This window comes from Amphiura filiformis, chromosome 5, assembly GCF_039555335.1.
Source record: "Amphiura filiformis chromosome 5, Afil_fr2py, whole genome shotgun sequence".
NCBI lineage: Eukaryota > Metazoa > Echinodermata > Ophiuroidea > Amphilepidida > Amphiuridae > Amphiura > Amphiura filiformis.
Window position 1 is genome coordinate 17,172,553 of NC_092632.1, and position 26,786 is coordinate 17,199,338.

General features: G+C 37.1%; 2 protein-coding genes across 2 annotated transcripts; both read right to left on the reverse strand.

Annotated features, from left to right (window-relative positions):
• Positions 1–269: 269 nt before the first annotated feature.
• LOC140152030 (uncharacterized) lies at positions 270–16,403 on the reverse strand. Its single transcript, XM_072174331.1, has 12 exons — positions 16,094–16,403; positions 15,200–15,550; positions 14,771–14,893; positions 13,622–13,990; positions 13,320–13,430; positions 12,869–13,000; positions 6,095–6,215; positions 5,181–5,252; positions 4,773–4,844; positions 4,496–4,567; positions 3,243–3,326; positions 270–1,794 (listed from the first exon to the last, which is right to left on the reverse strand). Exons 1-12 carry the CDS (start codon positions 16,401–16,403, stop codon positions 795–797), a joined length of 2,817 nt encoding a protein of 938 aa, XP_072030432.1. The 3' UTR covers positions 270–794.
• Positions 16,404–18,466: 2,063 nt separating this feature from the next.
• Positions 18,467–26,541, reverse strand: LOC140152031 (enteropeptidase-like). Its single transcript, XM_072174332.1, has 5 exons — positions 26,508–26,541; positions 22,205–22,327; positions 21,250–21,624; positions 20,328–20,444; positions 18,467–18,612 (listed from the first exon to the last, which is right to left on the reverse strand). Exons 1-5 carry the CDS (start codon positions 26,539–26,541, stop codon positions 18,467–18,469), a joined length of 795 nt encoding a protein of 264 aa, XP_072030433.1.
• Between the last annotated feature and the right edge of the window lie 245 nt (positions 26,542–26,786).

The following is a 26,786-nucleotide window of genomic DNA, read 5'->3' on the forward strand; positions in this document are numbered from 1 at the left end:
CACCCCCTGCGTAAGTGGCCATTTTGGATTGATGCAAATTGAGCACCGTTTCGCTGCTTGAATTTTCCAATTTTTCAGACATGTCTCAACGTTGTCAATAATATTTTTAAAGGCCGATATCTCAATTTCCAATTTTATAATACCATAACTTACGAACTCAATATCTTCGCTTAGGAATGTCCGATTTCATTGGAGAAAACGGCGTTGTGCAGCAAAATCTCTCTATATTAATTTAAGATATGTAAAACACTCAAAATTGATAACCTGCCCACAAGTGTCTTTTTTTGATATGCTACGTCACAATTGTCCTTCTACTGACGTTCACGATCCTTTGGTCAGCGTTAAAGTAAGACCTTCCCCAATTACTGTATGAAAGTGTTCAATATAATTTTAGGTGAACGATCATTCTAGCGGCATCCCGGGAGCGGCATAAGACCAGGGAGAACGAAAACTTTAAAATCTACCCACGATTCAAAATTCCAAGGCTTTCACCCTCTTTTTAAGTCGCATTCTGTGTGCCTGACCTTGTTGAGATCAATAATCAATATTGCTTGCACTTAAACAAAATCGTGCGCATCATGAAGTCACCAAGTGCACATCATCCTAATGTCAATCATCGCATTCTGGCAGGGTAGAACCAACCTTACTTTCTCGAATAGGAGGCCCGCCCATCGTTGACATAATTGTGTTCACGCTGTTCCCCTTATCCACTTGTGACATTGTACTAGATGTTTCGCCACTTACTCTGTTCTTACGACTAGCAACCAATGTGGCTATAGTATACAAGTATGGATTCAGTGAAGAATTAATTGGGATGATAAAACTACTGACCACGTATAAGCTTCTAAGGGAATCACAACTAAACCAGTTTGAGAGAGCACACCCATAAGAATCACCGGCATCCAGCAAAGAAAATCCGTACCAACGACCACCGCCATTTTGATCGCCATTCTTCTTTCATCGCGGTGACCTTTTCCTTTTCGCACACGCTTAGCAGATTGTTTGAGTCTTACAAAGACTGCGGTGTAGAATACCACTATGCTTAGAAAGCAAGCTAGGTTGACTCCTAGGAATATCGCAATGGAGAAATACCACGCCGGTTCGGTATCTTTTGCTACAGGTATGTCAAACATTTTATTGCCAATACCTGTAGCTTGAAGCTCATAACTGCTCGGCCTTGTTATTAAAGGGAGTCCAATGCACACATCAGAAAGATCATAAAAATCTGAATTTGGTCCAGCAAGCACAATAGGTACGATACTTATGATGAAACATATACACCACAAGATTAAAGCAGTGATTTGAATTGTCTTTAGAGTGAATCGAAAACGACTGAAAGGAAAAACTGCAGCCATAAATCGGTCAAAACTTATCAATGTAAGAAAAGCGACTGAAGCCTCTCCTGAAATAAGAGATAAGAAACCAGTGAATTTACAAAGTTTTCCTGACCGCCATGAGTCTGAATAGATAAAATACTCATCCCCGTAGTAGACATCGACACTCGCTAAAATCACCATATAAATACCCATCAAAAAATCTGAAGCTGCCAAGTTGCTAATCATGAAATTTTGAATTGAGTGTGCTGCGCTGCGTTTGGTTGGTTTCTCCTTGAATCGCCAGAGAATGACAGCGAAGTTACCGATCAAAGCACTTAGGCCCAAGATCCACATAAACACGCGAAGAACATTATTCTGCATTAAGCTGCCACAGTTAAACAGTGGTGGCTGTGGTGATAACACTTCACACTTCTGAAGATTGTCAAAGTTACAACATAACCGATGGTCGTCTGTGTATCTACAGGAAATGAAACAAAGAAAGTAAGGCAATATGTTGGCATCGTGTATGGGCCGTTGGTAAGGATGGGTTGGTAGCAAAGAAAGTAGCAGTGGTATGTTGACATCAGCTGATCTTAACTGATCTACATAGTCTGTGTTTATACTACACGGTTGAGTGCATAACATCATAAGAGCTGTGTGTGATCTAGTGGAAAATAGGCATCTGTGATTGGTTTTGTCAAAACCCCAAGTGTTCCCTTCATGCAATCAGAATTTTTTTTATATCGAACGAAAGCTAACACTTCCCCCTAAAACACTTTTCAATAACGCGATTCAATGTTTATAGCAAAGGCGAATGTGATAAATCTGTTGAAAACTATCCAAGCACAATTTGTGACCAAAATGTAGGTTTTAAAAGTCAAAACCTCAAGTGGTCCTTACAATACTTTTCAAATTTTATGTCATGAAAGAGCACACTTATATAAAGTCTCATTTGGAAGGTCAAATCAAGATAATATGGATGCAGTGGTCCTTAATCTACCAAAATATTTGTTTTTTGGCAACTATAAATATTTGAGAATCACTGAAATACAAGTAATTTTAGCACCATATTAACCTTGGTTTTTAGTCAAAATCTAAAGCATGCTACAAAAAACACGGTGACCATTAAAGCAATATTATAACATTTTCAAACAAAATAGATTAGCATTTCTTTGCCATAAAATGTTAGCTTTTACTGTCAGATATATCCCTTTATTTTGAGCCGAACAACTACTTCAAAGCAAAGAAAATTGGAATTTACTACCAGCGCACATGTCGCCAATACGTACCACTCCTTCGGTCATGTTGTGGTACGACCCTTTGTTGTGTATATCACCGTCGCGCACGCCGCGTAGTACTGTGTGTTATGAACATCGTGTATGCGTTCGACTAACAATTCCATCGTAATAATAAAGGGCTGAATCAGCCTTTTATTCAAAATCTCTGATTTTGACAAAACTACAGCACCTAGAGTCTTGATTTTGTAGGCTATATTGGTTTAATAAAGTACAATTTAATCGTGTAAAAAAATGAATTAAAAAAATTCAGTGAGGGCGTCCTCCTCAGCAAATGTTATAATATGGCTTTAAATTCCAAGCGCTTCGCCCTCTATTGACCAGAACAGATGTTAGTCTTTACGGTATTCCATCCGCCTTGTTCTCCTTCATGACGAATGAGCACAATCCAGCTTGGTACCGAGACTAGCAATATTGAACGCCGTTTTGAACGTCGTATTAACGCACGGTCCACGCAGGATGTATGGAACATCGCAAACTCTCTACTTCACTTGCGTGTGATATTTCAAGCGATGGGATGAAGGGGTGCATTAAGCTGTGTTTGTATTTCTTTTTGCACTGCGGTTTGTGAACATATATTAATTTGAAATCGAGCCAAATATACATAAAAGAAATTGTTGTAAGCACTTACAATATCTCAAGTTCTTTTATTTCCCGAAATGCACCGCTGGTAAACTCTAATTTCTGATTCACATCTTTGCTTCTAACCAGAACTCTGTCAAAATAATGTGATAAATAATGGCGTCAGTCGAGAGGAATCATTAATCATTCAAGAATAGCACAATTTTATGCATGGTTTATACTTGCAGATTTGAGAGAAACGCATCACACTATCGTTCTAGCTACATGAATTTCCATATAAATTGTGAAATTAACTTACAATGTTTGAAGTTGAAACAAGCCTTTAAAAGCTGTATCGTCTATGTAGGTCAATGGAACATTCAACAGAAACCTAGATAAAAAGAAATCACATTATAGGAATAGTCCGCTCATACTTGATGGTCATAGCTTAAAGGGAGTCTCCGGCAATCATAACATTATGCCTTATATGTAAATGGTCTAAGTGCAATGACGTAATGGTTGTTTGCTTGTCGTCAGCCTTCATTGTATTACTGGGACGTCATTGCACTCGACAATTTCGGCGCCCGGGAATTTTCAATATCGCGTGTTGAGAGGCGGGTGTTTTTATTCGTTTTTATGGTCACTACGAGTTTGTTTTAAATAAAACCACGTAATTCGTGCTTGATAATTATTTTTTTTTACATATAAGGCATAATGTTGTGATTGCCGGAGACTCTCTTTAAAGCCATATTGTAACATTTCTAAAAAAAAAAAAAGATTAGCATTTCTTTTCCACAAAATGTTAGCTTTTACTGATATGTCCCGTTTTAATTTTGAGTCGAACAAGTGAGGTAAAGCAAAGAAAATTGAAATTTACTACCAGCGCCAATGCGTATTACTCCGGCTCCCGGCCCCGGCGGTTGTAATACGATATGATCCTTTGATGTGTAGGGGTGAGTGTGTAAGACTGTCCCGCACGCTGTGTATGTACTGGGTTATAAACATCACATACGTGTTCGACTAATATTTCCATCGTAATAATAAGACGGTTTATTCAAAATCTCAGATTTTGACAAATCTACGCCTAAATTCTTCATTTTTGCAGGGTATCTGTGTTTACTAAAGTACATTTTAATCGTGTAAAAACCAGAATAAAAATTGAGGGCGTCCTCTTCAGCAAATATTATAATATGACTTTAATTCAAACAAAATGAAACATTACCAAACGATATGTAATATTACTGTAACTTAATATAGGGCGGTGAAATTAGTTTATACAGATGATAGATATATTGCTTTTAGTCAAAGTATGGTTTTACTTACAATTGCTGTAGATTTTCAAGGTCTTCAAAGAATCTGTTGTGTAACGTCATAAAGCTATTGTATGAAAGGTCCCTGAAAATAAAGAAATGAAAGATCGACTAAATTGAAGAAATTCAAATCATCTTCAGAATAAAGAAGACAATACATAGGTTGAAATGAAGTCAATGCCTACAGGAGAATGATATGGGTACATGGGTAAAGTTGAATGGCTATCTTACGGATAGGGTGTTTGGAGACATCAACTTTAAATCTTACGTATTTCTGTATTTTCACTTACAGCCATGTGATGGAACCAAGACCATCAAATGACCGTTCTTCAAATTCTCCAATCCCATTTTTAGCGAGTGATCTGGAAATAAATAAACATGTTAAAGTAAAGTTACATTTTGTGAATTATTTTATTTTGTAAACTTGTAGAGGAGGCTACAGCTTTCAGAGGACGTGGGTGTCATTCTTAATCCAGCGTAATCAACTAATTAATCAAACTAAACTAAACCAAACCGAAGCATATCAATTCTAGAATTTGAAATATTAAATTTCAAATCTACAATACTGACGTCACATACTTTACATGGAAAAGTCAAATTAGTTTCATATATTATACGACTTGATATTCGTATGTAGTGAGAGATACAAGGATTAAAATTTCATGATATTGCTCTACATACATGATAATAATACCTACATGATTTGTAGTTGGGAGAATCCTTTAAATAGACCTGATGTTAATATTGAAACATTTCCATTCTGTAGATAACTAAGGAGAAAATGTATTAAAATCGACTATGAGTAAGTAATAATATGGTAATAATTTGCAATAAATCGAATTCGGTTCCAATAAAAAAAATGGTGCAGGTAAAAATTGATTTGTTTGAAGTTTGATGCAATTGGTATTATAATACTATGCTATAACTATAAGATGTTCAGCTTTCCAATGCTTTTTGTTTTGTCCAATTTGGTGTTTTCATTGGTGCGAGATATGTCATCTTGTTTGAAATCATCCAAAATCTATTAGTATTTGGTTCCACAATTTATTGATGCTCAGATACCTTGAAGAGGCTGAAACTTGTAAGAATCAAACTTAAAAGGAGCTTCTATCTGGACCACATTGGTGTAAATTATATTACAAAGTTCAATTTTGCTCATGTTTTTGTTAACAGTTTTCAGTGATATCCAGCTTCGAAATTCCAAATTTGGTCCCATATTGTTTAAACCATTTGAGAACAAAAAGCTAATTGTGTTTTAATGAGGATCTCATAATTATTGAAACGTTGTTGTTTAAAAATCAATCAATAAGAATCTTTGGCAGCTCAGTTTTTACGTAATTTTTGCTGGTTCTTGTTATACATGCCAATTCATTGTCCAAAAGAATACTATAGAGAAAGTAGCACAAGCTGGATTTTGCAAAAGCTCACATGCAATGACATATCTCACCAACTCAAACACCAAATTGGATAAAACAAAAATTATTGGAAAGCTGGATATCTGAGTTATATCATGGTGTTGATACCAAATGCATCAAGGCAAATGTTTTTAAAGCAAATCAGCCATTTGGTGCTTCCATCATTATTATTGTGATAGGCTGATAATAATACTTACAGGGATTGCGTTATTTTAGGAACACCTCCAAGTGTGTTTGTTGTCCATCCCTCATCACAATGAATAATTAGCTCATCTTCCGAATATTCACAAGAACAACCGTTCGGACAACGCTTTCTGTCTGCAATTCAAGTTCAAAATATTTGAATCGTGTGGCTTTGCTCTAAGCTTTATAAATGTTAGAGTAATAATCATAATAATCATTAAATACGCTATGGATCATGTGGATAAGGCTGTGATCTTCACAGGAGCACGCCATCTAGCTCGAATGCGTTGTACCGGTTATGCATTCCTTGGCATAAACCAGCTTTACTTCATTAGTCCACGATGATGACGGACGCCCGCTTCCATAGTTTCTTTCAAAATTTGCTCCCGTACTTCTCCATGTTGCCTGACAAGTATTGAGCCCCGATTTGAGCTTTCTTGTCCATTATGCCATTTCTGATGTACCCTTTTTTTTTCAGGCATAGCATTTCTTTTCCTGTCTTTCAATGTAACTTGCAGCAGACTTGTACCCGAGTCCAGCTTGTCCGAGTCCGAGCCGAGCCGAGTCCATTTGTATCCAAGTCCGAGCCAAGTCCGAGTCCTTTTGTGACTGAGTCCGGACTCGAGTCCAAGTCCAGGGGTGCTGAGTCCGAGCCAAGTCCGAGTCCAACAAAAATAATACCCGGGCCCGGACTCGAGTCCGGCTCGAGTCCGGGCTCGGTCAGAGTCCATGACCGGAGGTGGGGGCGGGGGAGGGGTCATTCAACTTGAATGTGACATGTATCTGACTACTGGCATTGCTTAGTAGGAATTTGTATAAAAATGGGTCATTGGGTATAACAAAATGAAAAAGCTAGGGTAATTGGGTCCAAATATTGGAGCAAAATTTTATACAAATTTGCTGAAAAAAAGACAATTTCAAAGTTTCCTCATAATTTTAAGGCATTTTGATGATAAAATTGCAGAAAGAGAAGGTCATTGGTCAAAGGTCACTCACTACACCACACCACACACCGCTCTCCCTGTACACACCCACCCTACCAAACCCCACCCCACCAACCCCACACAGTTGCCATTTCAAAGACTCAACCCAGGTCAACCAACCAACCAACCGCTACACATGGTACACACAATACTTCAAAGACCCATACCCATGAGCAGCTACATGCAACTCCTGAAGGTAAAAACTACATGTATCAGACCACCTGTATCAGACAGCAGTCATGTGGGGGTATTTGTGTGTGTGTGGCACACTACATGTATGTAAACTCAGGACTAGAGAAATGTCACTAGGCTGTGTGAAGCATAAAGATGTGTAAATGAATTGCAATGTATTCAAATACATTTTAGAGGGAGGCTCCCTATTATTGTAAACATTTTTATCCATTTTGACACCCACATTTGGCAACCTCCCTATTTCTGGCAAATTTTGTGCCCTTGAAGTTGCATGTAATTTTGAAAGTCTCCCTATTTTTTGTTTGAATCCTCTCTATTTTCTGGATGTTAATGTTGGCATCTCTGCATCATCATCGTCATCATCTTTATCATCATCACCATAATAATAATCATACTAACAGAAATTCACCTTTAATTCTAAACATCTTTTCAAAATTGTCCCACACAAATGTGCTGGGAGTAGTGAGCACACACAAACTACAGACACCGTAGCCCTGTCATGGACCTACCAATTTACTGAGTGGGAGCTGAGATGTAGGGTCCACTGCATGTGCATGTTTCTCTCTTAAATTTTAATGGATTGGAAAGTTCCATGAAAAAACTCTTAGATATTTTTTATAGTCCAAATATTCAAATTATGCATTTAATTAATTATCAATTATTTCATTACTAAATTAATGATAACAATAATAATTATGATTCTGCTAAGTGACAGATAAATCTAAATAATTTGCTGGATATGTAGGATATATGACAGATCACAGATTTGACAGCCACCAATTAATTTGGAAAATGTTCAAATAAGTAAAGTCAACAAATTTGAGATCTATTTTGACATTTTTTAGATTTATCATTTCACATTTTACATGGATTTAATTGGACTGGACTCGGACCGGACTCGGCTTCGAGTCCGAGTCCTTTGTGTCCGAGTCCGAGCCGAGCCGAGTCTTTTCGTGTCCGAGTCCGAGCCAAGTCCGAGTCCAACAAAAGTGGACTCGAGTCCGGACTCGAGTCCGAGTCCGGACTCGAACGATACATCTCTGACTTGCAGAAGCCCACTGTAGTGCCTCATCTCAAAAGTATCAACTCCTTTCCTGCCATTCTTGGTCATAGCCACACTCACTTGTATTCAGGTGAAGTGGCAATGGAAAACATAGTTGCACCAATAGTGTACCTTGATTGTCACGCCTTGCATAGTCGTCCTTACAAATGTCATCATTCTTTTAATTTAATTCGTGATATCTTGTTAATCATTCAACCCAAATATTTAAATTGCTTCACCTCTTCAATCTGCTGGTCATCTATCACAAACTCACCACCTTTTCTCTCTGCGCCCACAGTATGTATATATTTAGTAATCTTTGTAATTTCAAACCTGTGTCCCCACTACTTGTTCTTTCATGAGACTAGTCTCAGGTTCTGACTGCAGATTCCTTATCTTCATGTAGTATCGGCTGTCATAGTTTTTCACATCTGAAGAAAGCTTTGCTGTAATCTATGAAGCAAATGTAAAGAGGAAGTATATGGTCGAATCCAACCAAAAGTGTCCACGGGCCAAAAATAAAAGTCCGAAATAAAAATGTCTCCACAATTTTTTCCTTTTGCCCATTGATTGATGACATATTGGCCTTATAGGAACCAAAAGTGCCATTACTAATCTTGAACAATAAATCCAGGACGTGTGATAGTAAATGTGATATCAAAACCCAATGTTACCTACGAATACCACTAGGATGCTTTCACTATCGCAATACTAATCAACCTAAAACAAATGGAATATTCCCATTAACGCCTTTTTCGTGTAATGTAGACCACAGGGTGTCAGGAAAATGCTAGCTCAACCAGAAAGTATTTGTTTTTATTTTTATAACGCGATCAATATGATCTTTGTCAATTTATGCTAGTTTATTTTTGAAAATGAAGTTTAGGTCAGTTTCTGTATTTTATTTATCAAATGAGTATGAATCAATTTACACATTGTATAAGAACGAGTAGGATATATGTTTTCAAGAATATTAGGAATTATACGCATACCCCTAACGCTTTATACAATGAAAAGGTGAAGAAACCCGGGTATTCGTAGGTAACATGAGCGATTTAACAATATCTATATTGAGTTTAGAGGTTTAAATTTTGCTATTATGGTAATGAATTAATAAAATGGTAGTTTTTAGATCTCTTTCAGATGGTTAGTCCAAATGAATAAATGCTATTACCTTAGATAAAAAAGGTTTGATGCTTTTAGCAAGATTTTGACCACTTCATTTTGATATACAAGTAGTTAATCAGCAATTTTACATAATAAATAATTGTTTTATGAATCCGTATATGGGTAATAATAGTGTCCTGGGGTACCGCTTAAAGTTTTTGACAATTAATTTCCATTGGTAGGGACACTTCATTACACATGTCATGTATTATGCTGTATTCGTAAGTAACATTTCAGTATTTGTAGGTAAGAATTAGACTTTTGGTGGATATCGCAATCAAAACTTCATTTTATAAAGCACTTTGAATGTATTATTTTCTTTATGTGCGTTTATTGATACTTAAGACCCTATCATGTATTAATAATGTCGGTTCACAGCGGTTGAAAGAGGATTGAAGTAAGAAACAAAGGCACTAAAGTGACTTTAATTTGATTAATTGCACACAAATCGCTTAAAACCGTTATTGCAGACTTGTGAAGTCCATCTTGGAGTCAGTTACGTCTTGTGGCCTTTCGTTTGAGGGCAACTACAATTAGCTTTATACCAGGGTCCATCACTGTGTTGTCTAGATCATGAGACAATGAGAACAGTCGTTTTTTCCATGGTATTCGTAGGTAACCTTAGCGAAAACGTCAAAAGTTACCTTCGAATAAATGAATTTGGACACAAATTACTCAGAAACCAGAAGGTCGGTAAACATTTAAAATGAAGCACACATGACAGTTGACAAATCCAAGTATTTATCCCCTTCTAATCTTCTTTGAATCTGATTTTTCTTTCAAATGAGCAGACCGTCGTCTATTTCAGTACATATTTTTCAACAATTAAGCCGTATTCAGTTTTGCATGGTGGGCATGTATGTGAATTCGCAACTTTCATTGACATATGATTTGATAGCAAACATACAGGCCTTCGTTATGTACCAATATGGGCATTGGCATGAATGGCGGTGTTTCACAATACTGTCATGATGTCAAATTGTATTCGTAGGTAACATTTGGTTACCGAAATTTACCTACGAATACTTGCTTTTATTGTTGACATCTCAGAAATATTTAAACGCAGGCTATTGAAACTTGGTAGAAATAAAGAGTGTATTACCCTGCACCTATTGCTTAACTATTGTTTACTATTCTCTCACTTTGTGGAAATGACACAGCTTTTAACATGTATTCGGAGGTAATGCATATTTTTTACCAAACCTACCTTTGTGCCATTTAGAATTTCTGGCAGCTAAACACAATATTAAAGATGTCCGAATGCAATGCATTTCAGTATTGGACATATCAAAGCTTGTATCAATTGCGCATTTAGTAGTGATTTCCATTTTTAAAGATATATCTAGTGCTATGAAAAATTGTATTCGTAGGTAATGTAAAAAATACCACTCAAAAAATTATCACAACAAATTCATAATTATGTACAAATATGTGAAAAATTGAACAGGCAATCTTTGAATACACACCTTTCAGGAAATCAATTTAGATTCAATCCAATGACTTCTTTTCATAACTGATTTAGATGTTTTTAAAAACACCTTAAGAAATATTTTGAAAAAATGGGTAAAAATAGCATGTTTTGGGGTCTCTATGTCTAAATTTTTCACAGAAGAGGGTCTTATTATATATGGCGCGAAGCGTATGATCAAGGCGAATAAACACAATATAAAAACGAATGCCAATTGATTAATACTTTTAAGTTATGGCCCTGAACATGCCGTGTACACTTTTCGTTGGATTCGACCATATGCTCTTTGCATTTTTCAATAACATTCCCCTAATGTTGACAAAGAGATCCCTAGCCTCTCTTCTTTTCGCGAAAACATACCTGCTCGCTGGAAATCTCTTGTTCCATTTTTTCTTTATTCTCCTGAGGATGAATTTACTTGCATGGCAAATCAGGCTGATGGTTTGGTGACGTGAATGGCGCACTCTTTCACGTTTTCCTTCTTCGGCATTGGAACGATTAAGGCTCTGCACCAGTCTCCTAGCCATTCCTTCTTTTCCCGAACGAAACAACATAAATTCCACATTAGGTCTATTCCATCCTTTCCTGTTGCCTTGTACAACTCAGAAACTACAGTGTCAATGCCGGGTGATTTCGTATTCTTAATTTGCTCCGTGGTAATAGTTCCACTGCGGATCTCAATAGTGGAAGCTCTTCCTTACTCGTTTCACGCTGGACATACGTATTGTCATCTTCAAGCAACTTTGTGCTGTAGTAAACCCATCGACTCTTTGGTAAAAGTACCGCCAAATATTATAGCACCTTTAATATGTTACAAAATGCAGTTTCTCATTGTCCTTGTAGTTATACTGATTGGATTACATAATGGAAATGAAAGTAGTACCTGCTTCTTCCATGATTACATTTAAGTTACAGACAAGCGACCAAAAATTCAATTTGGCATTAGGGGCTGTGCAATAATTATGAACTATGATGGAAAGGGAAAATGGGGGGGGCAGGAAATGTTTGGCGAGCCGAAAGGGGGTGGGGTGGGAGCAAGAAATTTTGGTAAGCCGAGGGGGGGGACAAAGATTTTTGGGCGCCTTTTAACTAAAACGCTCTAAAAGGCACAGGAAACGGTAACGCATAAATATGCTCCTGCTCGCTGTGTTCGCAACACATATGTAGACCATTTAAGGTTTCCAAATTGGGATCCCAAAAATTTGGCATGTGCGTGGGGTGGGGTGGGCAAAGAATTTTTGGCAGGGGGTTAAGCAATTTCTGGCTTGGCGAGAGGGGGAGCAAACAATTTTGGCACAACATTTGGACCCCCCCATAATTATTGCACAGCCCCCTAATGAGTCTGCATGATATGTGGACGATGTTTAATTACAATGCTGTCTATAGTTTTTGGAATAAAACACTAGCTGTAAGAACTATTCGTATATTGCAAGGTTAATTGACCAAACAGCCTTTGGCAAAGCTCTCAACAAATGCAATTATTGTAATCGAAACTCTTACTGCAAGCTTGTATTCAGTCAAAAGAACAGTCGACATCAAGGGTTTTCCTTGGCTTTCTGGTTGAAAATCTTTTGAAAATAAACCCCAGAAATGTGAGGAATGAGCAATTTAGGGACTTCCTGAGCTCTATTTTGGTCAAATTCAAAGTCTTTCGGAGCTGCGAAATCAAAAACGTGGGTCTTTCAGGGTGAATTCACGTATGGTTATTTGGGTTAAGTGCCTTCCCCCCTCCTCGATGAAGTTTCAGGAATGATAACTGCTTTCGTATTTTCAAACAGCGCTTCAATAGATTTCAATCGTCATTGTTGAACGAATTGCAGAATAGCCCATTATATCCTTAAAACTGTTGTTTGATTCAATCTAATACTTGTACATCTTCGATCTGACACTATATTGATAAAAAAATATTAATTCGAAATGAACACAATCTACTTACCACACGACTCTTCGTCATCCCCCATCATACAGTCATATTTCCCGTCACACACCTCGCCCATAGTAACGCACATGCGCGTATCGCTAGCATCCATTGAATTACAAAGGTAAGATCCTGGACAGGTTATGTAAGCTGCGCAGGAGAAGAAAAATTACACACACTATAATTAACTTTGTTTTTCATGCCACCATGGCCATCAATTCATTGATTGATATTTAAATTAAGTTCTTGTCACTATCCCTGCCTATGGTCTCTCGTTGGTTATTAAAGCTGATATCAATAAAATGTTGGAAATGGTTCTTTCCAAGCTGATCGCGTCAGTCGCATGACCTTGAAATAACCCATTATATCCTTAAAACTGGTGTTTGATTCAATCTAATACTTGTATATCTTCGATCTGTATATTGATAAAAAACATTCATTCGAAATGAAAGTATCAATATATAAATACCGCATGTTATTTCCTCTGCATTATTTAAGCAGTCATTAAAACCATCACACTTGGCCTGCGGATCAATACAGAACCCATCACCACAATCAAATTGGTCATCGCTGCATATATCTGAAACAAAAACGAGAAAAAAAACCCCAGAAATATCATCAAACAAAATAACTTGTAATTGCATGTTTTCTTTGAAAAATACGAAAAATCACTGCAATAAAACAATTAATTCCGATCAATCGAACGGGCGGGGTCAAAATGTGACTTATTTCAGCGGTGCTCTTGTATCGACAAGACATTGTCCAATTTACCTTCATATCCAAGAACTTGAGTGAAATTAACATTGAATCCTTTTGCTCTTCCAGTACGGTCCGTAGCAAATTGCAGCCACATTGATTCAAGGAGTGATGTAATCGTACGGAGTTTTATTTTCCCAGTTAACTTCACTATTGTAGATTCACTTCCTACCGCAGAACTGTCTCCATTTCCGACAGATAGAAAATCAAAACCATCCTCTAAAAGAAAAGTGTCGATCATCAGTAGTATATGCCTGCTCCCTGTGGCAGATACTGTCCATGTACATAAAATTTCATTGCGGTAGAGTTCAGGGAAACCAGGAGACGATAATATGACTACTTCTTCATCTGAACCAATTCTGATGTATCGTTTACCACATTCACCTGGCCAACATACGAAAAAGATAAATAAAAGAGTACTGAAAAAAAACCCTGGAAATTCGTTTCTATTCTCAATAAATTATTGTTACATGATTAACACTATGCTAATTCTACATAAAGTCGACGCACTTTTCCATGTTCATCTGTGATAAGGCATATCACACTTAACATTCGGAAGGGAATTTTGATAGCACCATAGAGGACAGTTTCTATTCCGAAATGTTGCGTGAAAGAATGGAATTCCTCTTTATTTACATAACAAATACAATTTTAGCGGGTTATTTCCCTTTATAACAATGATTATGCATGTGCATGCAAATATCGGCATACAAGCATTCTGCCACACTGTGATATTCCAGCAGTGGCGTAGCGTGGGTCATCCGATGGGGGGGGTGGCACCAACCATGATTGGAGGGGGGGGGACACCAGGTCTGATTGGGGGGCACAAGCCGTTTTTTGACAATTTTCCTATTGGATTTTCTAAATTTTGCAATCGATTGGGGGGCACATGCCCCTTGCCCATATGACGCTGCGCCACTGTATTCCAGTAGAAATCCATACATTAACCATTGAAGACATGATATGAACTTGGGGTGTAGATTTCAAATGGTGTCACCTATTCAGGTAACCCCATTTGCAGAAATTCACACTCCCTGTGTGGGAGATTAAGGTCATGTCTTCCACAGTTGTGAATGATGTTCCTGATAACCAATTCCCACCAAAGACATCGGATCAGCTTTAAGAATACTAAAAGTCTTCAGAAGTATCTAAGACAAAACTCACCACATTCCAGTTCGTCTGACTTATCGGGACATAGTGGTTCTCCATCACATCGTTGGTATCCATGTAGACATATCAATACAAATGACGTATCTTGGCAGGTAAAATCTCCTGTATTACAGGTAGCTATAGAGTATCATAAAATATCTTTAACTTAGAGTTACATCCTTTGTGCAATCTTAAACATATTACTTTTTAATATTATTTTATGGATGAAAAATTACTGAAATTCTTTGTAATCGTGTTTTCATTACTTTTGGTATAATTATGTTCATGAGAAAATATTCTGAGCTTTCCTAAAATTATTTGCACAATAATACTCCCATAGCATAAAAACTAAAAAGCCCCGCTTAGAGTAGGACCCCATCCAAAGCCTAGAGGCCTTTTGGACTCACCATCCAGATTTATATAAGGCGTATTGATGTTACTAACCGTTTTCTGAATTCAAATATAACTCTAACATGAATCCTCTGTGTCCTACTGTCCACGTCACCGTATCGAATATAACAGTCAAACCACTGCCACCACTTGTTATCGATTCAGGTACATAATCACCGGTCGCTATAAAGACCTTTTCATCCAACTGCCACACTTCCATGAAGTCCCACCCATCGTGCAAACTGAAGTCTTTAAAAATCACGGAAGGACGCCCTAGATGATCTGGTGCAGCAATTATTGTCCAGGTACACAAGATGTCTGATGGGGGTGGATGAGGGTAGTTTGGGGATGAAAGGAAAACTGTGTCATCCTCTGGTAACGAAATGGTATCATCTCCACATAAATCTGCCAAATTGAATGAAGAATAATTAAAGTGGTTTTCCCGTTTCTACTAAGAGTATCGCATCGCCTTTATCTGTCTGTTTATCGAAGTACTTTGTGTTTTAAAACGTGTTTTAAATTCATAGTGTTTTCGCACTCGTGAAATTCACATACACCCACACACACCCCCTATCACACAGCACCCCATACAGAGTACAGAGGGAGAAATAGAATAATTGATTTGCTTTCCATACCACATCCAATTTCATCTGAACCATTAAGACATTGTGGATTGTTATCACACAATAAAGACTGATTGAGACATCCATAGCCAGAGTCGCACAAGTATTCTCCAGTTCCACACGGTACTGTACAATATAAATTAAGAACGAACATATTCCTTATTACACGTGATACACAAGTCATGTGTCTCATTGCTTACAGAAAGCAACCAAAGAGTGATCTGAGCATCTGATGTTATAACTCCTATTAGAAATTGACAATACTTGCCATATGTTGCCGAAAGATAAAGCTCAATAATAAATCCTTCCCACCATCCCCACACACTCTCAAATGTCATCCATCCCGATGTTGTATTCAATGTTAAACTATTCGGCATGCCTTCACCGCTAAAATGAAACACTGTTGTATCGTCTGATATAATGTCTCCGACTCCAACAGTGAGAAAGTCATTGTTTGTTGAGATGGTCAAATACTTGAATATGAGAACAATGAACCCTTCGTCTTGTGCATATATGAACCATTGACAGCTGATTCCATATGGGTAAGGATGAGGATAGACTGGTATAGAGTGGAGAACTCCAGGACGATCAAATGTTATGTTAACTTGCTCAGATCCACAGTATTCTGTTATCATAATCAAAAATATTCACTAATCGTGATAGTGTGAGACTGTCTTTGTATGATATTAACATGAATGGGATCCATTTAGAAAATATAACTAAAGACTTTTCTTCCGCAATATATTCAAGGCATGATAATTTTCCTGAAAGAAATAGTTCATTGCCTATCTGATCAGTCATTGTCAAGTTTCATAAAACTATTTATTTAATTATTTTGGCATTTATTGTTACATTTTCATACGGATACGTAAGATGAAAAGACATGTCTATTTCGCTCATCTATTTTACAGCGAAATCGGGGCTAATGCCTGCAAATTTAAATTTTAGATACTTAGTATGGTCTCATCTATATCGATATGATATTTTGTTATTATCAAATTTGATAGTTTTACCACAGTTTTCTTCATCAGATCCATCGTAGCATTGTGTCCATGAGTTGCACACCATACTGCGATCCAAACAGGTACTACCATTGCCACAGGTGAATTCATTCTCCAGACATGACGCTGATAATATCAACAAAAAAAGTGGTTTATTGGTGGCAAATGGAAAGTGAAAGAAGGAAAGTTAAGCCGGAGCACTGCTCAAAGGACAATTGTCTATCTCTTGTCCCTTGCCGTTTGGGCTAGATTCCCTGAAATAACTTCATGCGGAGAGGGGGGCCCAGGGGAGAGGGGGAGTTATCCACTCCGTTGGCACAGCGAGTCAGTCTGGTTTACCGTCCCAGCACTATATGCCCATACCCAGATATAGCTATATATATTATATCCCTGGGTGGAGAGAGACAATAGTGGTTAAGGACCTTGTCTCAGGGCACAACACGATAAAACCGGCATTCCTCCGATCATGAGTCAAAGCTCGTACAATAGACCAAGATTGAATATAGATATAAAAAGATTACACAATCGCCATATTACACATATTAGAACAAGAGGTCTGTGCATGCTTGTTGGTTTGTTTATACCTTTTAATATGGTAAAGAAGATTCCATCAAACCAAATAAGTTAAAAGACTGCTTCTCGTGAAGTGAATAGAGTTAAACCAATATAACCATTATTGATCTTACTTACATATATTTCCCACACATGTTAAGTAACATGTAACAAGCCAATACATATTTACCTTTATTCTGCGTACGTTCAATCTGGATGAAGAATCCTCGAAGAGTTTCGGTCCAAGAATAATACGCTGAAAATCGCACCCACATGTGAGTGTTATTGATCCATAGAGTCTCAGGAGAAAACCACCAATCAATGTGAGCGGCTGTGTTGGAATACACCTCGTGTGTCTCTCCAATCGCGAGATAGTTCCAATTTAGTTCAACATCAATAAATGTTATCTTGTATGCACCGTCTTCGTCTGATGCAGTGAAGAACCACGTACAGTTGACACGTAATGGATGATTATCAGGGTAGTTTGGTGACGTAAGGTATGCCTTGTCGTTTTTCGTCATGTGTATCCATTCAGTTTTAGCTAAAACATATTTACCATTTATATAATAAGTTTAAGCGCCCGTGAGGGAAAGTATTAAATTATGTACATTGGAAACGTTCGGGTTGATAAGTGGCAATTTTGAGAAATCACATTTGATATGTGTCCCAAAAATTAACCTGGGAAAGGAAGGGAACTACGTTTACAAACTACGTTTTGAAACGAACCGCCCATTCTTTTCCACTTTCCAAGTTTTATCCAATTCTTCTTGAAAGCCTAACGTTCAAAAGGAATTCTTTTCCTGCCTGAGATGACTAGTTGACCAGTTTGTTAACCAGGGATAGTATTATATAACCCAGATTGTGAATCAGATACGTCACATGACATTGTTCAGTCCAGCTTTCCAGGAAGTGACGTTTACATGGGGTAATTACCAGGTTAAATGTATACAGTTCGTAGCTAGTTGTATACTGGAAACATCGTTTGAGCAGAATATGGATGAATGCGTTATTACCCATCCCATGTCGTAAAGTACGAAACATTTATTTTACAAAAAGGAATATGTAGCACAATGAATTCTACGAGAACATATATGGTTTGGTTTAATATATATACATGATATTGGGTGCGTGGACAATCAGTTTGATTAGTTTTTAAACAAAATAACCCTAAACTTACGACAATCGAATTCATCGGATCCGTCTAAGCAATGCATATGGTTGTCACAAACGAACTCCTGTCTTATACAACCTGTTCCGGTACGACACCAGAAATCTTCATTTCGGCAACGTCCTGAAAGTAACATATTTTGATATAATGCAATGGTTCAATGCAGAGGTAACGCGTGAACGTAGTAGTGAAGTGCGATATATTCAAAAATTGTTTTAACCTATTGCTATTGTAGTTAATTTTGTTACATCATTACTTCTACGGCGAATAACTGGGGGACGGGAATTGTTTGATATATTTTTCATTTTTCGGGGTAAGTCTTGTAATTCGATGTGACCATGATGGCCATGCTGGGTTTATTTTATAGCGTCAGAAAATGTAAACGATGTATTTTTTAGGCTGGAACAAAAACACTGAAGGAATTTAAAACATGTATTTCACTGTGCATTTTTGTTTCGGATACTAATTATTAAAGGCATTGAGCTGATTTTAATTGTTCTTACAAAAATAAAAACCTGAGCATCAAGGATATGTTATTTTTTACAATGCGAGAAATACGTTTTCGATTTTTGGTGATATGTCTAGGCTTGTTTCATTTGTTAATCTTGTTCAGTGGATTGCGTTCTTATATACAGTTTCCAGATTAGACCTTACTGCATAGTCATAGTGAGTGTTATCTCTTTCTTATAGTATCTGTTCATTTTGTTGGTTCAAGCGGTGTCTCAGATTCAGTTGGCAATGTATTACTGTTTACTTTTGACTAATTTAACTTAAGCCACCGAACTTTACCTTCTGGTATTCAGGGTTTACATTTTTTGTAAAGGTGGGGAGGATCTACAAATTCCGAAGCAAGGAATAATTTGGAGGAGTGGGTTGGACTAACGTCACAAAGCGAAAAATACTTTGGTACGTGAAACCCCAATTTAAGTCATCAAAACAACAATGTAAAATAACCATACGACATATCATTAGGAATTGATACTAACTACCCAGCAAACACAAAACGTTTTCGACATCATTCGCAAAAGTTTATAAAAGGTTGTCAGAATACGTTTAAATGTCGGGTTATATAAAGGGTATATTAAGAGTATAAAATGTTTTCATAACCTTAAAAACATTTTTGATAATCTACTGCTCAGCAAACAACAATGTTTTACAGAAAACGTTTAAATGTCGGGTTATATAAAGGGTATAAAAACGTTTTAATAACATTCCAAAAACATTCTTGAAAACTTTATACAAAACATTCTAAACGGAATGTTATCTTGGGAGTTGAAAAATATTTTGCGAAAATGTTTCCCCAAAATATTTTCAATAACGTTTTAAAAACGTTTTCATGACCTTTATATAACCCGACATTTAAATGTTATTAAAAGGTTTTGAAAAAACATTTTAAGAACATTTCTGTGTTTGCTGGATTCAAACATTTTAACATAATGTTATATAAGTATTGACACAATATTTGGCAAAAATGTTTGTAAAAATAGTTTCCAATAACATTTTTTGAAAACATTTAAAAATATTGTTGTAGTGTGTTTTCATACAAAACGTTTTAAAACGTTATCATGACCTCTATATAACCCGACATTTTAATGTTATTAAAACGTTTTTACCTAAACCAAAAGCCAAAATATAACTTATTTAAAACGTTCTTAAAACGTTTTTGTGTTTGCTGGGTATAGCATGGATATTTGTATACATGTGTGCTGTTGATCCTTCACCTTTTGGAAAAGAAGAACCTTTTACAGGAAATACAAAATAACAGGATTGACAAATAGAGTTTTTATTCAACAATAACTATTTTTTGTACAATTTAATTTATAACAAAATGCTCTTACGACATATTTGGATGATATGGTACGCCTCTTGTGGTTCAATTATCCCGGTGTAGAACAGAGTATCCTTGTAGCAGCTTTCACCCGAATTACAAAAGATTTCCTCTTCGTGACAAGTTGCTATTAAAGAATGCAAGCAGGAAATTGCATTTTTGAAATTCGATTACTATCACAAAATTAGCCTTGAATGAAAATATTGTAAGATGTACAAATGGATGTTATCCTCGCATTTGTACGTTTTCTTAAAAGCTAATGGCAGACAATGCAGCACTTTGCTTTCAACACAGATAGTAACCTGTAAAAGTGCTCAACAAAGTCGAGGCATGCAATGTCAACAGAAAATTCTTTTACGTCAAATAAATATAATGGGCTTCAAAACTCTAGAATTGAGTTTTACCGAGCTAAACCTCAGATTCCTCAGATTCAGGGTCTATACTCTGGTTTTGCGGGCTATTCCTAGGAATGGGCTTCAAAACCCTAGAATCGCTGTTCGGATTTGAGTTTTGTCTGGCTAAATACAAGATTCGGAGGCTATAAAATGGTATTGCTGCCTATTCTTAGGAATGGACTGCAAGCAAAACGCTACCGATTTGAGTTTTTCTGAGCTATGCCTCACTTTGGGGAGCAAAACCCAAGAATGGGCTGGCAAAACCTGGGTATTTTGCTGGGTTTTGCTCAGAATGATACACTTACGCTTTCGTATATTAATATTATGCGTAACACGTCTGTTAATAATGGTGCGGCTGAAAGGGAAGTGGGTGCTTGCCTATCTGTAGTTGGCTGGTTTTATTTAAAATATTACCTTTATTTTTTTCGTCCCTATGTTACCCCAAAAATAATTTCTGAGAAGGTACTCTACCTCCCGCCACCACTTTGTTATTCCCCTGCTGCTACTTACTATTAACAGGAACGTGCTGCTACTTACTATTAACAGGAACTCTGCTGATGTGTAGACGAAACCCTTTTTGGTGATATACGTAATCCGATTGGAAGATCAACCACATTTGTCTGTGGCCTATAAGCATTGCTGTACCAGGAGCAACATATCGTGGTGCTGGGAAGATTACGTGTTGCCCCGTGACACTTCCATTTCCCAGCAAGAAAATGTCCCGAGATTGAACACCATTACCTAGTAGATCTACCAAGATTAGTTGTTCAATAAGGATGGAATAACTGGCCTGGTCCGGCGCATTGAAGTAATACAAGCATTGCTGGTTTGGTGGGTATCTATTTGGAAAGCCAGGTGAAGATAAGTTGACTTCTCCACCGATAAACATGGTGTAATTACTGGTTTCACATGCTGGAATTAGCAAATAAAATTGGTTGAAATGGACAAACTACTTTTTTAATGTAAAAGGAGTGAAAAGAGATAATTTCCAAGTCAGGATCTAAGTGTGTCTTTAATGCACCCGGAACAAATTTGTTCGATCTTTGGATCGACCGTCGATGCTGCTTCGATGTTTGTTTTTAATGAACTGTCAACTAATTAATCAGAATTAACGCTAAATTTATATTGGTCAATACCACTACAGGCACAAATTACCATTTTATCACAATTAACAATAGTTAATTAATTGATTTCATAAATAATAAGTATCGACCTTGCATCGATGGTCGAACGAAAGATCGAACTAATTTGTTTCTAATAGGTAATTTTAGGTAGATTAAATAAAAGGATTCCGATTGCACGGAATTTTGAGTGTAGATTAGACGAGGGTTGAACATTATTCCGTGCTCTTTGTATGTTTCACCTGGGAAACAAAGTAATTATTTTAACCAAAAAAACAAAACAAAAAACAAAACAACAAAACAAAAACAAAAAAACACAACAACACCAGTATTATATTTTTCTGCATTCATGAGTAGGGTTGGATACATACAGCATTGTTGTTCGTCCGATCCATCAGCACACTGCATATAGCCATCGCATCGTAAACTCCAATGTATACATTCTGAACCACTCTTACAAGCTATCTCACTAGGATGACATTTTTCCGCCAATACTGAAAATGAAATGGAATTAATGATGAACACTATTAAGCAATCAAAGGTCAGGCTTACCCGGTTTGGTGTATTTGAGAATAATGATCAGCATCCTTTGATTCATATGAAAATCATAGAAAAACAAATTGATATCGACATCCATTTACCTTTAGACTTGAGTTTTTATATTTTTCAAAGATTCATTACGCTGTAGGAACTTTAATTATAAGGTTAATGAACGCGTATTACTTGTTGGGAGAGAAATTAGACAAAATAATGCACGCGCGCTGATGTTGATGCGTCTAATGCACGAGCCCCGAAGGGGAGAGTGCATTAGACGCATCAACATCAGCGCAAGTGCATTATTTTGTCTAATTTCTCGAGCAACAAGTTATACAAGTTCATTAACCTATTTCATACACGAGAAGAAAAAAAGACGTGATTTTTACTTTTTTTATAACAAAATTATCACTAAAAATGTTGGAAAATAGAACCAAATATAAATGCATCAACCCGCCCGAAAAATGAATCAATCCTACGCGACGCGAACGCGCACGAAACACTGCGCGTAGCACGCGGAGTGCAATTAGACACAATCAATGCATGGTTTGGATTTTTCCAACGCTTGCTCTGATTGGTTCTCGCTATCGAAGAGTGTATGAAAGGTAAACAAAAATACACCATAATTGGTGTTTTCATGATGCATTCATTTTCTTCTAGGACCTTGTGCATGTTGTGTGAACATACTAAAGTCTAGACAAATCAACCATTGCAAAATATAAGATGTATGAGAAAAGGGTCACCAATCTTTTCAAAAGCATTCATATCTTGTTGGAACACTCCAATGAATTCCTCTTATCATATGGCATGTATGGTGTCACAACTATTATTATCATTATTGTTATTATTATTAACGGCATTTATAAAGAGCCTTTACTAAAGAGGCACAATTGTTTTCTCAACGGGTAGCCAATGGAGTCTGTCTGAGATGTATAGTTTTTGAGTTATTAGAAAAAGTCAAATTTTGCATTCTACAGGTGTCAAAACCTACAAGTACCCACATTTTTCACCTTGATATCCCCCTTGCAATTGTTGGGGGAAAATGCGTCGCAAGAGCGACGCAGGGGTGCTTGGATGATGTTCCCTCCAGAGAATTTGGAACGTTTTTCAAAATTAAAGCCCAAATGAAGCTATGCACCATTTTCACATGCTCATAGTCTGGACAGGGTTGCCAAACCAGCGATTTGGTAGCCCAATTGGGTGATTTTTTAGATGTTCCGTGCGACTTGTACATTTTCTGTCCCATATAAACCAGTGGTTAAACAAAAATTTGGCTACTTTTCAACATTGGCTCTCGCGACTTCCGTTGTTGCCGGTAAACCCAATGTGGTTTTATAAGAGAAAAATTGGGCGACTTCCTGATGATTTGACCCGCAATTCAGTGACCGGATACCAGACTACAGGGCTGAGGCTTCTCAAACAGATGACTGTATTGTAGCGTATTGTGACTGTTTACTCAGTGCGTAGCTCGCAGGGAGCTTTCAGTGCTTTTGAAACTATTTAGTTAAGTTAATTTAACATCTTTATAACGTAAACAAAAACAAAAAATGATGTTTTATTGGGGGTGCAGACAACCTTGTTCTTTGCCTCGCAAAAGTCCGTTTTCCAAAATATTGTAAATTGTAAAAGTGTTTTGCCTTACCAATTCGCCAAACTCAGTAATTTTATTATAGATTATTATAAATACATGAATGATATAAAGTAAATCTTCATAATGTTGGAATGTTAGCAACATGAATTTACAACAATTGATGTCAGCTTAAACGCTTGTAAATACAATTAAAATCTTTGATTGAAAATATTGGAATAGCTAAATATATACGGTACGTAGATAAAAAGCATAAATATAACCCTTTGCAAAGAATGTCTTCCATTTTATTTTCTCTATTTTCTTATTATATTTACAAGACACGTTTCTCTTCAATCTCATCTATTGGTGTAAATATAAAACGTCAAATCTTTCAACTGCGATTCACTGCTACACAAAATTATACGCATTTCGGTGAAGTCGAAGGCCACAAATGTTTTCATTTATGCCTCTCCTGTCTGCATCTTTGTATAGTCATATTTGATTTCATATCTTATATCATGATTGAAATCGTATGGTATTGTTACATTTGTATCTCCATGAATAGTAAAATAGGAATATTTTGTCTTCAAATATTTCAATCGACAAAAAGCATCTTAGCAACAATCCAATATTATTCTTTCCTTTAGCGCGAATTTTCAATATGCATCACAATTCCTAATAAAAAATGGTGAAAATTTTGTTATAAAGCAATGACTTCCCTTTAATAGTGATTTCATAGCAAATATATAATATCATGGTTGCCAAAAAGCAAATAATTTCGTATTCGGTAGTACATGAAGGTCTATTTCATGATTTCATGACCAGGGTCCAACGATTTTCGCTGCGCCAAATCGCGCGACGCGCCGCGAAATTTCCTTTCTCCGCGCAATTTCAGTTGCTCCGCCCAATTCACTATGAAATGTGAACGAAAATGATCATTTTGTTCGTCTGTATTGAAATGACAATCTTGTTTGTTTTTTGAAGCGACAAAGTAATGTACCATTTGCTAATCTGTCTCGTACCAGTCCAGGTACCAGTGTTGCTTAATTCCGCTTATTTATCATTATTACTGAATATTAGTATATCGAAAACGCACTAGTACACACGTGCATTCAGTTACTGCGTTGTTAAGAGACTTTGTGGCACCCACGTATATGAAGTAGGTGCGTTTAATTTACTTTATTCACAAAGGTAAGAGCGTTAATAGTTGGGGATTTTAAGTAGGGGTGAAAATATTGATTCCGTGACCAAATCACGGGGAATATGATTTGAAAGTGTTTTTGTACTTTGAAGCATGTAATCAAATGGTGAGAAACTCCAAAAATATCGAATATGCAAAATCGCAATCTCTTTTTCTATCTAAGCCCAAGGCAAGACGGAAATACAAGCACAATTTTTTGTTCGGAAACCATGAACAACGCTATATATATAGAGGCAAATGGACCTGAGTGACGGAAATCAAAAGAGGAAATCAAGTAAGCCAACAGGAAACACGGATGCAATACCTTTTTTTAATTAACCATATTAATGACAACAGAATGACGGCAGCGTTCATGGATAATATATTCATTATGCTTTAAAATATTCTAGTAGTCTTGATACGATTGACCTTCACCGCAAGGAAGAACCATAACTACATTAATCCAAAAAGCGAATTTAGCTTCATGAAGAAAATCCTCTTTGTATACATGTACACGGTGAATATGATTTGAAAGTGTTTTGGCACTTTTGCCAATTCTTTCCATCTTTTGGCATTTTGGCACTTTTTGCCAATTCTTTCCATCTATGCTGGTTTTTCTCCAAATGGTTACTATATTTTGTCCCTTTTGGATGCTCCTACCTACACTACTCTATATTTCATCCTTTTCTACTTTTCATCCTTCTATCTGTCTACCTTCTCTACCTTGAAACTTCCTTTCGCAACACAGCTGGTTAGGAAAGGTGAGCCAAATTAGTTGGCTTGGTAGCTTGTTTTATTGTCTGGTGTTGTTTTTGGATTGGAGCTTCCGTCCTAAGTTTCGTAGAGGATGGGAGTTCTTATTCCACATACTAGGGTAAAGGCGCTGAATTCCAGTACTAATGGGTACATAAATCATTTCACACTGGCGGTACATGTACAGGACACAGATCCCCAGTGTGAAGGTGACAGCGTAACCCACACGGGCATCAGGAAATGGGCGATGCCGTCAATTAAATCCGGACTGTGGACTAAAAGGTTGTCCACAGACGGACATCATCGTCCATTTCCTTTTGTCGGGTAAAAGCTAGTGTGGGTGCCAGCTTGTGTTGTGTCTATTCTTACCTCTTCCTCTTCATCTTTTCTTTCTTCCTGTCCCAATCATAGAGTTTTGTGTAGAAATGTGGATGAACCTCACTGCCTTGTGAGCACCTCGGGAGAGGCAAAGGCTAGGGAGTAAACCTTACACAAATCCGGAGTGGAGCCCCTAAGGCGGTCTGGTGAATGAACTTCAACACCTTCCGGCAGCTCCTGCATCCAAGTTGATGCCAAACGTATTGCTTCGCTCTCCTTTGGACTACATCAACGAGGCCAAGAGGGGGACTCTGATTACTGGGCAGCTCAGAGTCTCCAAACAATTTGCCCATATTGGAGTAGCCTATCCCAATGGCTCTAAATCTTCATCATGGGCCAAAGAGCGGAAGAGGAAGATTTACTTCTCAACGGTCATTAGGCTGGTGTTGAACATGTCATCATTGGTCAACCTTCCAACACTGGCCAACATGTTCCAGATCAGGGGCGAACTACTACATATTGGTAGATCTCGGCTGCTGTGTGTCCAGAAATAAGCTGAAACAGGGCTGATCACCCGTAAAGCTGCTGGGACTGGACC

Bases quoted from the DNA above. Each gene is read 5' to 3' on its own strand.
- LOC140152031 (XM_072174332.1), bottom strand. From the start codon at position 26,541: ATGGGCAAATTGTTTGGAGACTCTGAGCTGCCCA. The intron at 22,328-26,507 runs GTAATCAGAGTC...TTTCATTTTCAG, and splicing joins TGGAGACTCTGAGCTGCCCA to TATTGGCGGAAAAATGTCAT. The intron at 20,445-21,249 runs GTAAGTAGCAGC...ATTCTTTAATAG, and splicing joins CAGCAGAGTTCCTGTTAATA to CAACTTGTCACGAAGAGGAA.
- LOC140152030 (XM_072174331.1), bottom strand. From the start codon at position 16,403: ATGATAACAGAATACTGTGGATCTGAGCAAGTTAACATAACATTTGAT. The intron at 14,894-15,199 runs GTTAGTAACATC...GATACTCTATAG, and splicing joins ATATTTGAATTCAGAAAACG to CTACCTGTAATACAGGAGAT. The intron at 6,216-12,868 runs GTAAGTAGATTG...CTTGAATTGCAG, and splicing joins GGATGACGAAGAGTCGTGTG to ACAGAAAGCGTTGTCCGAAC.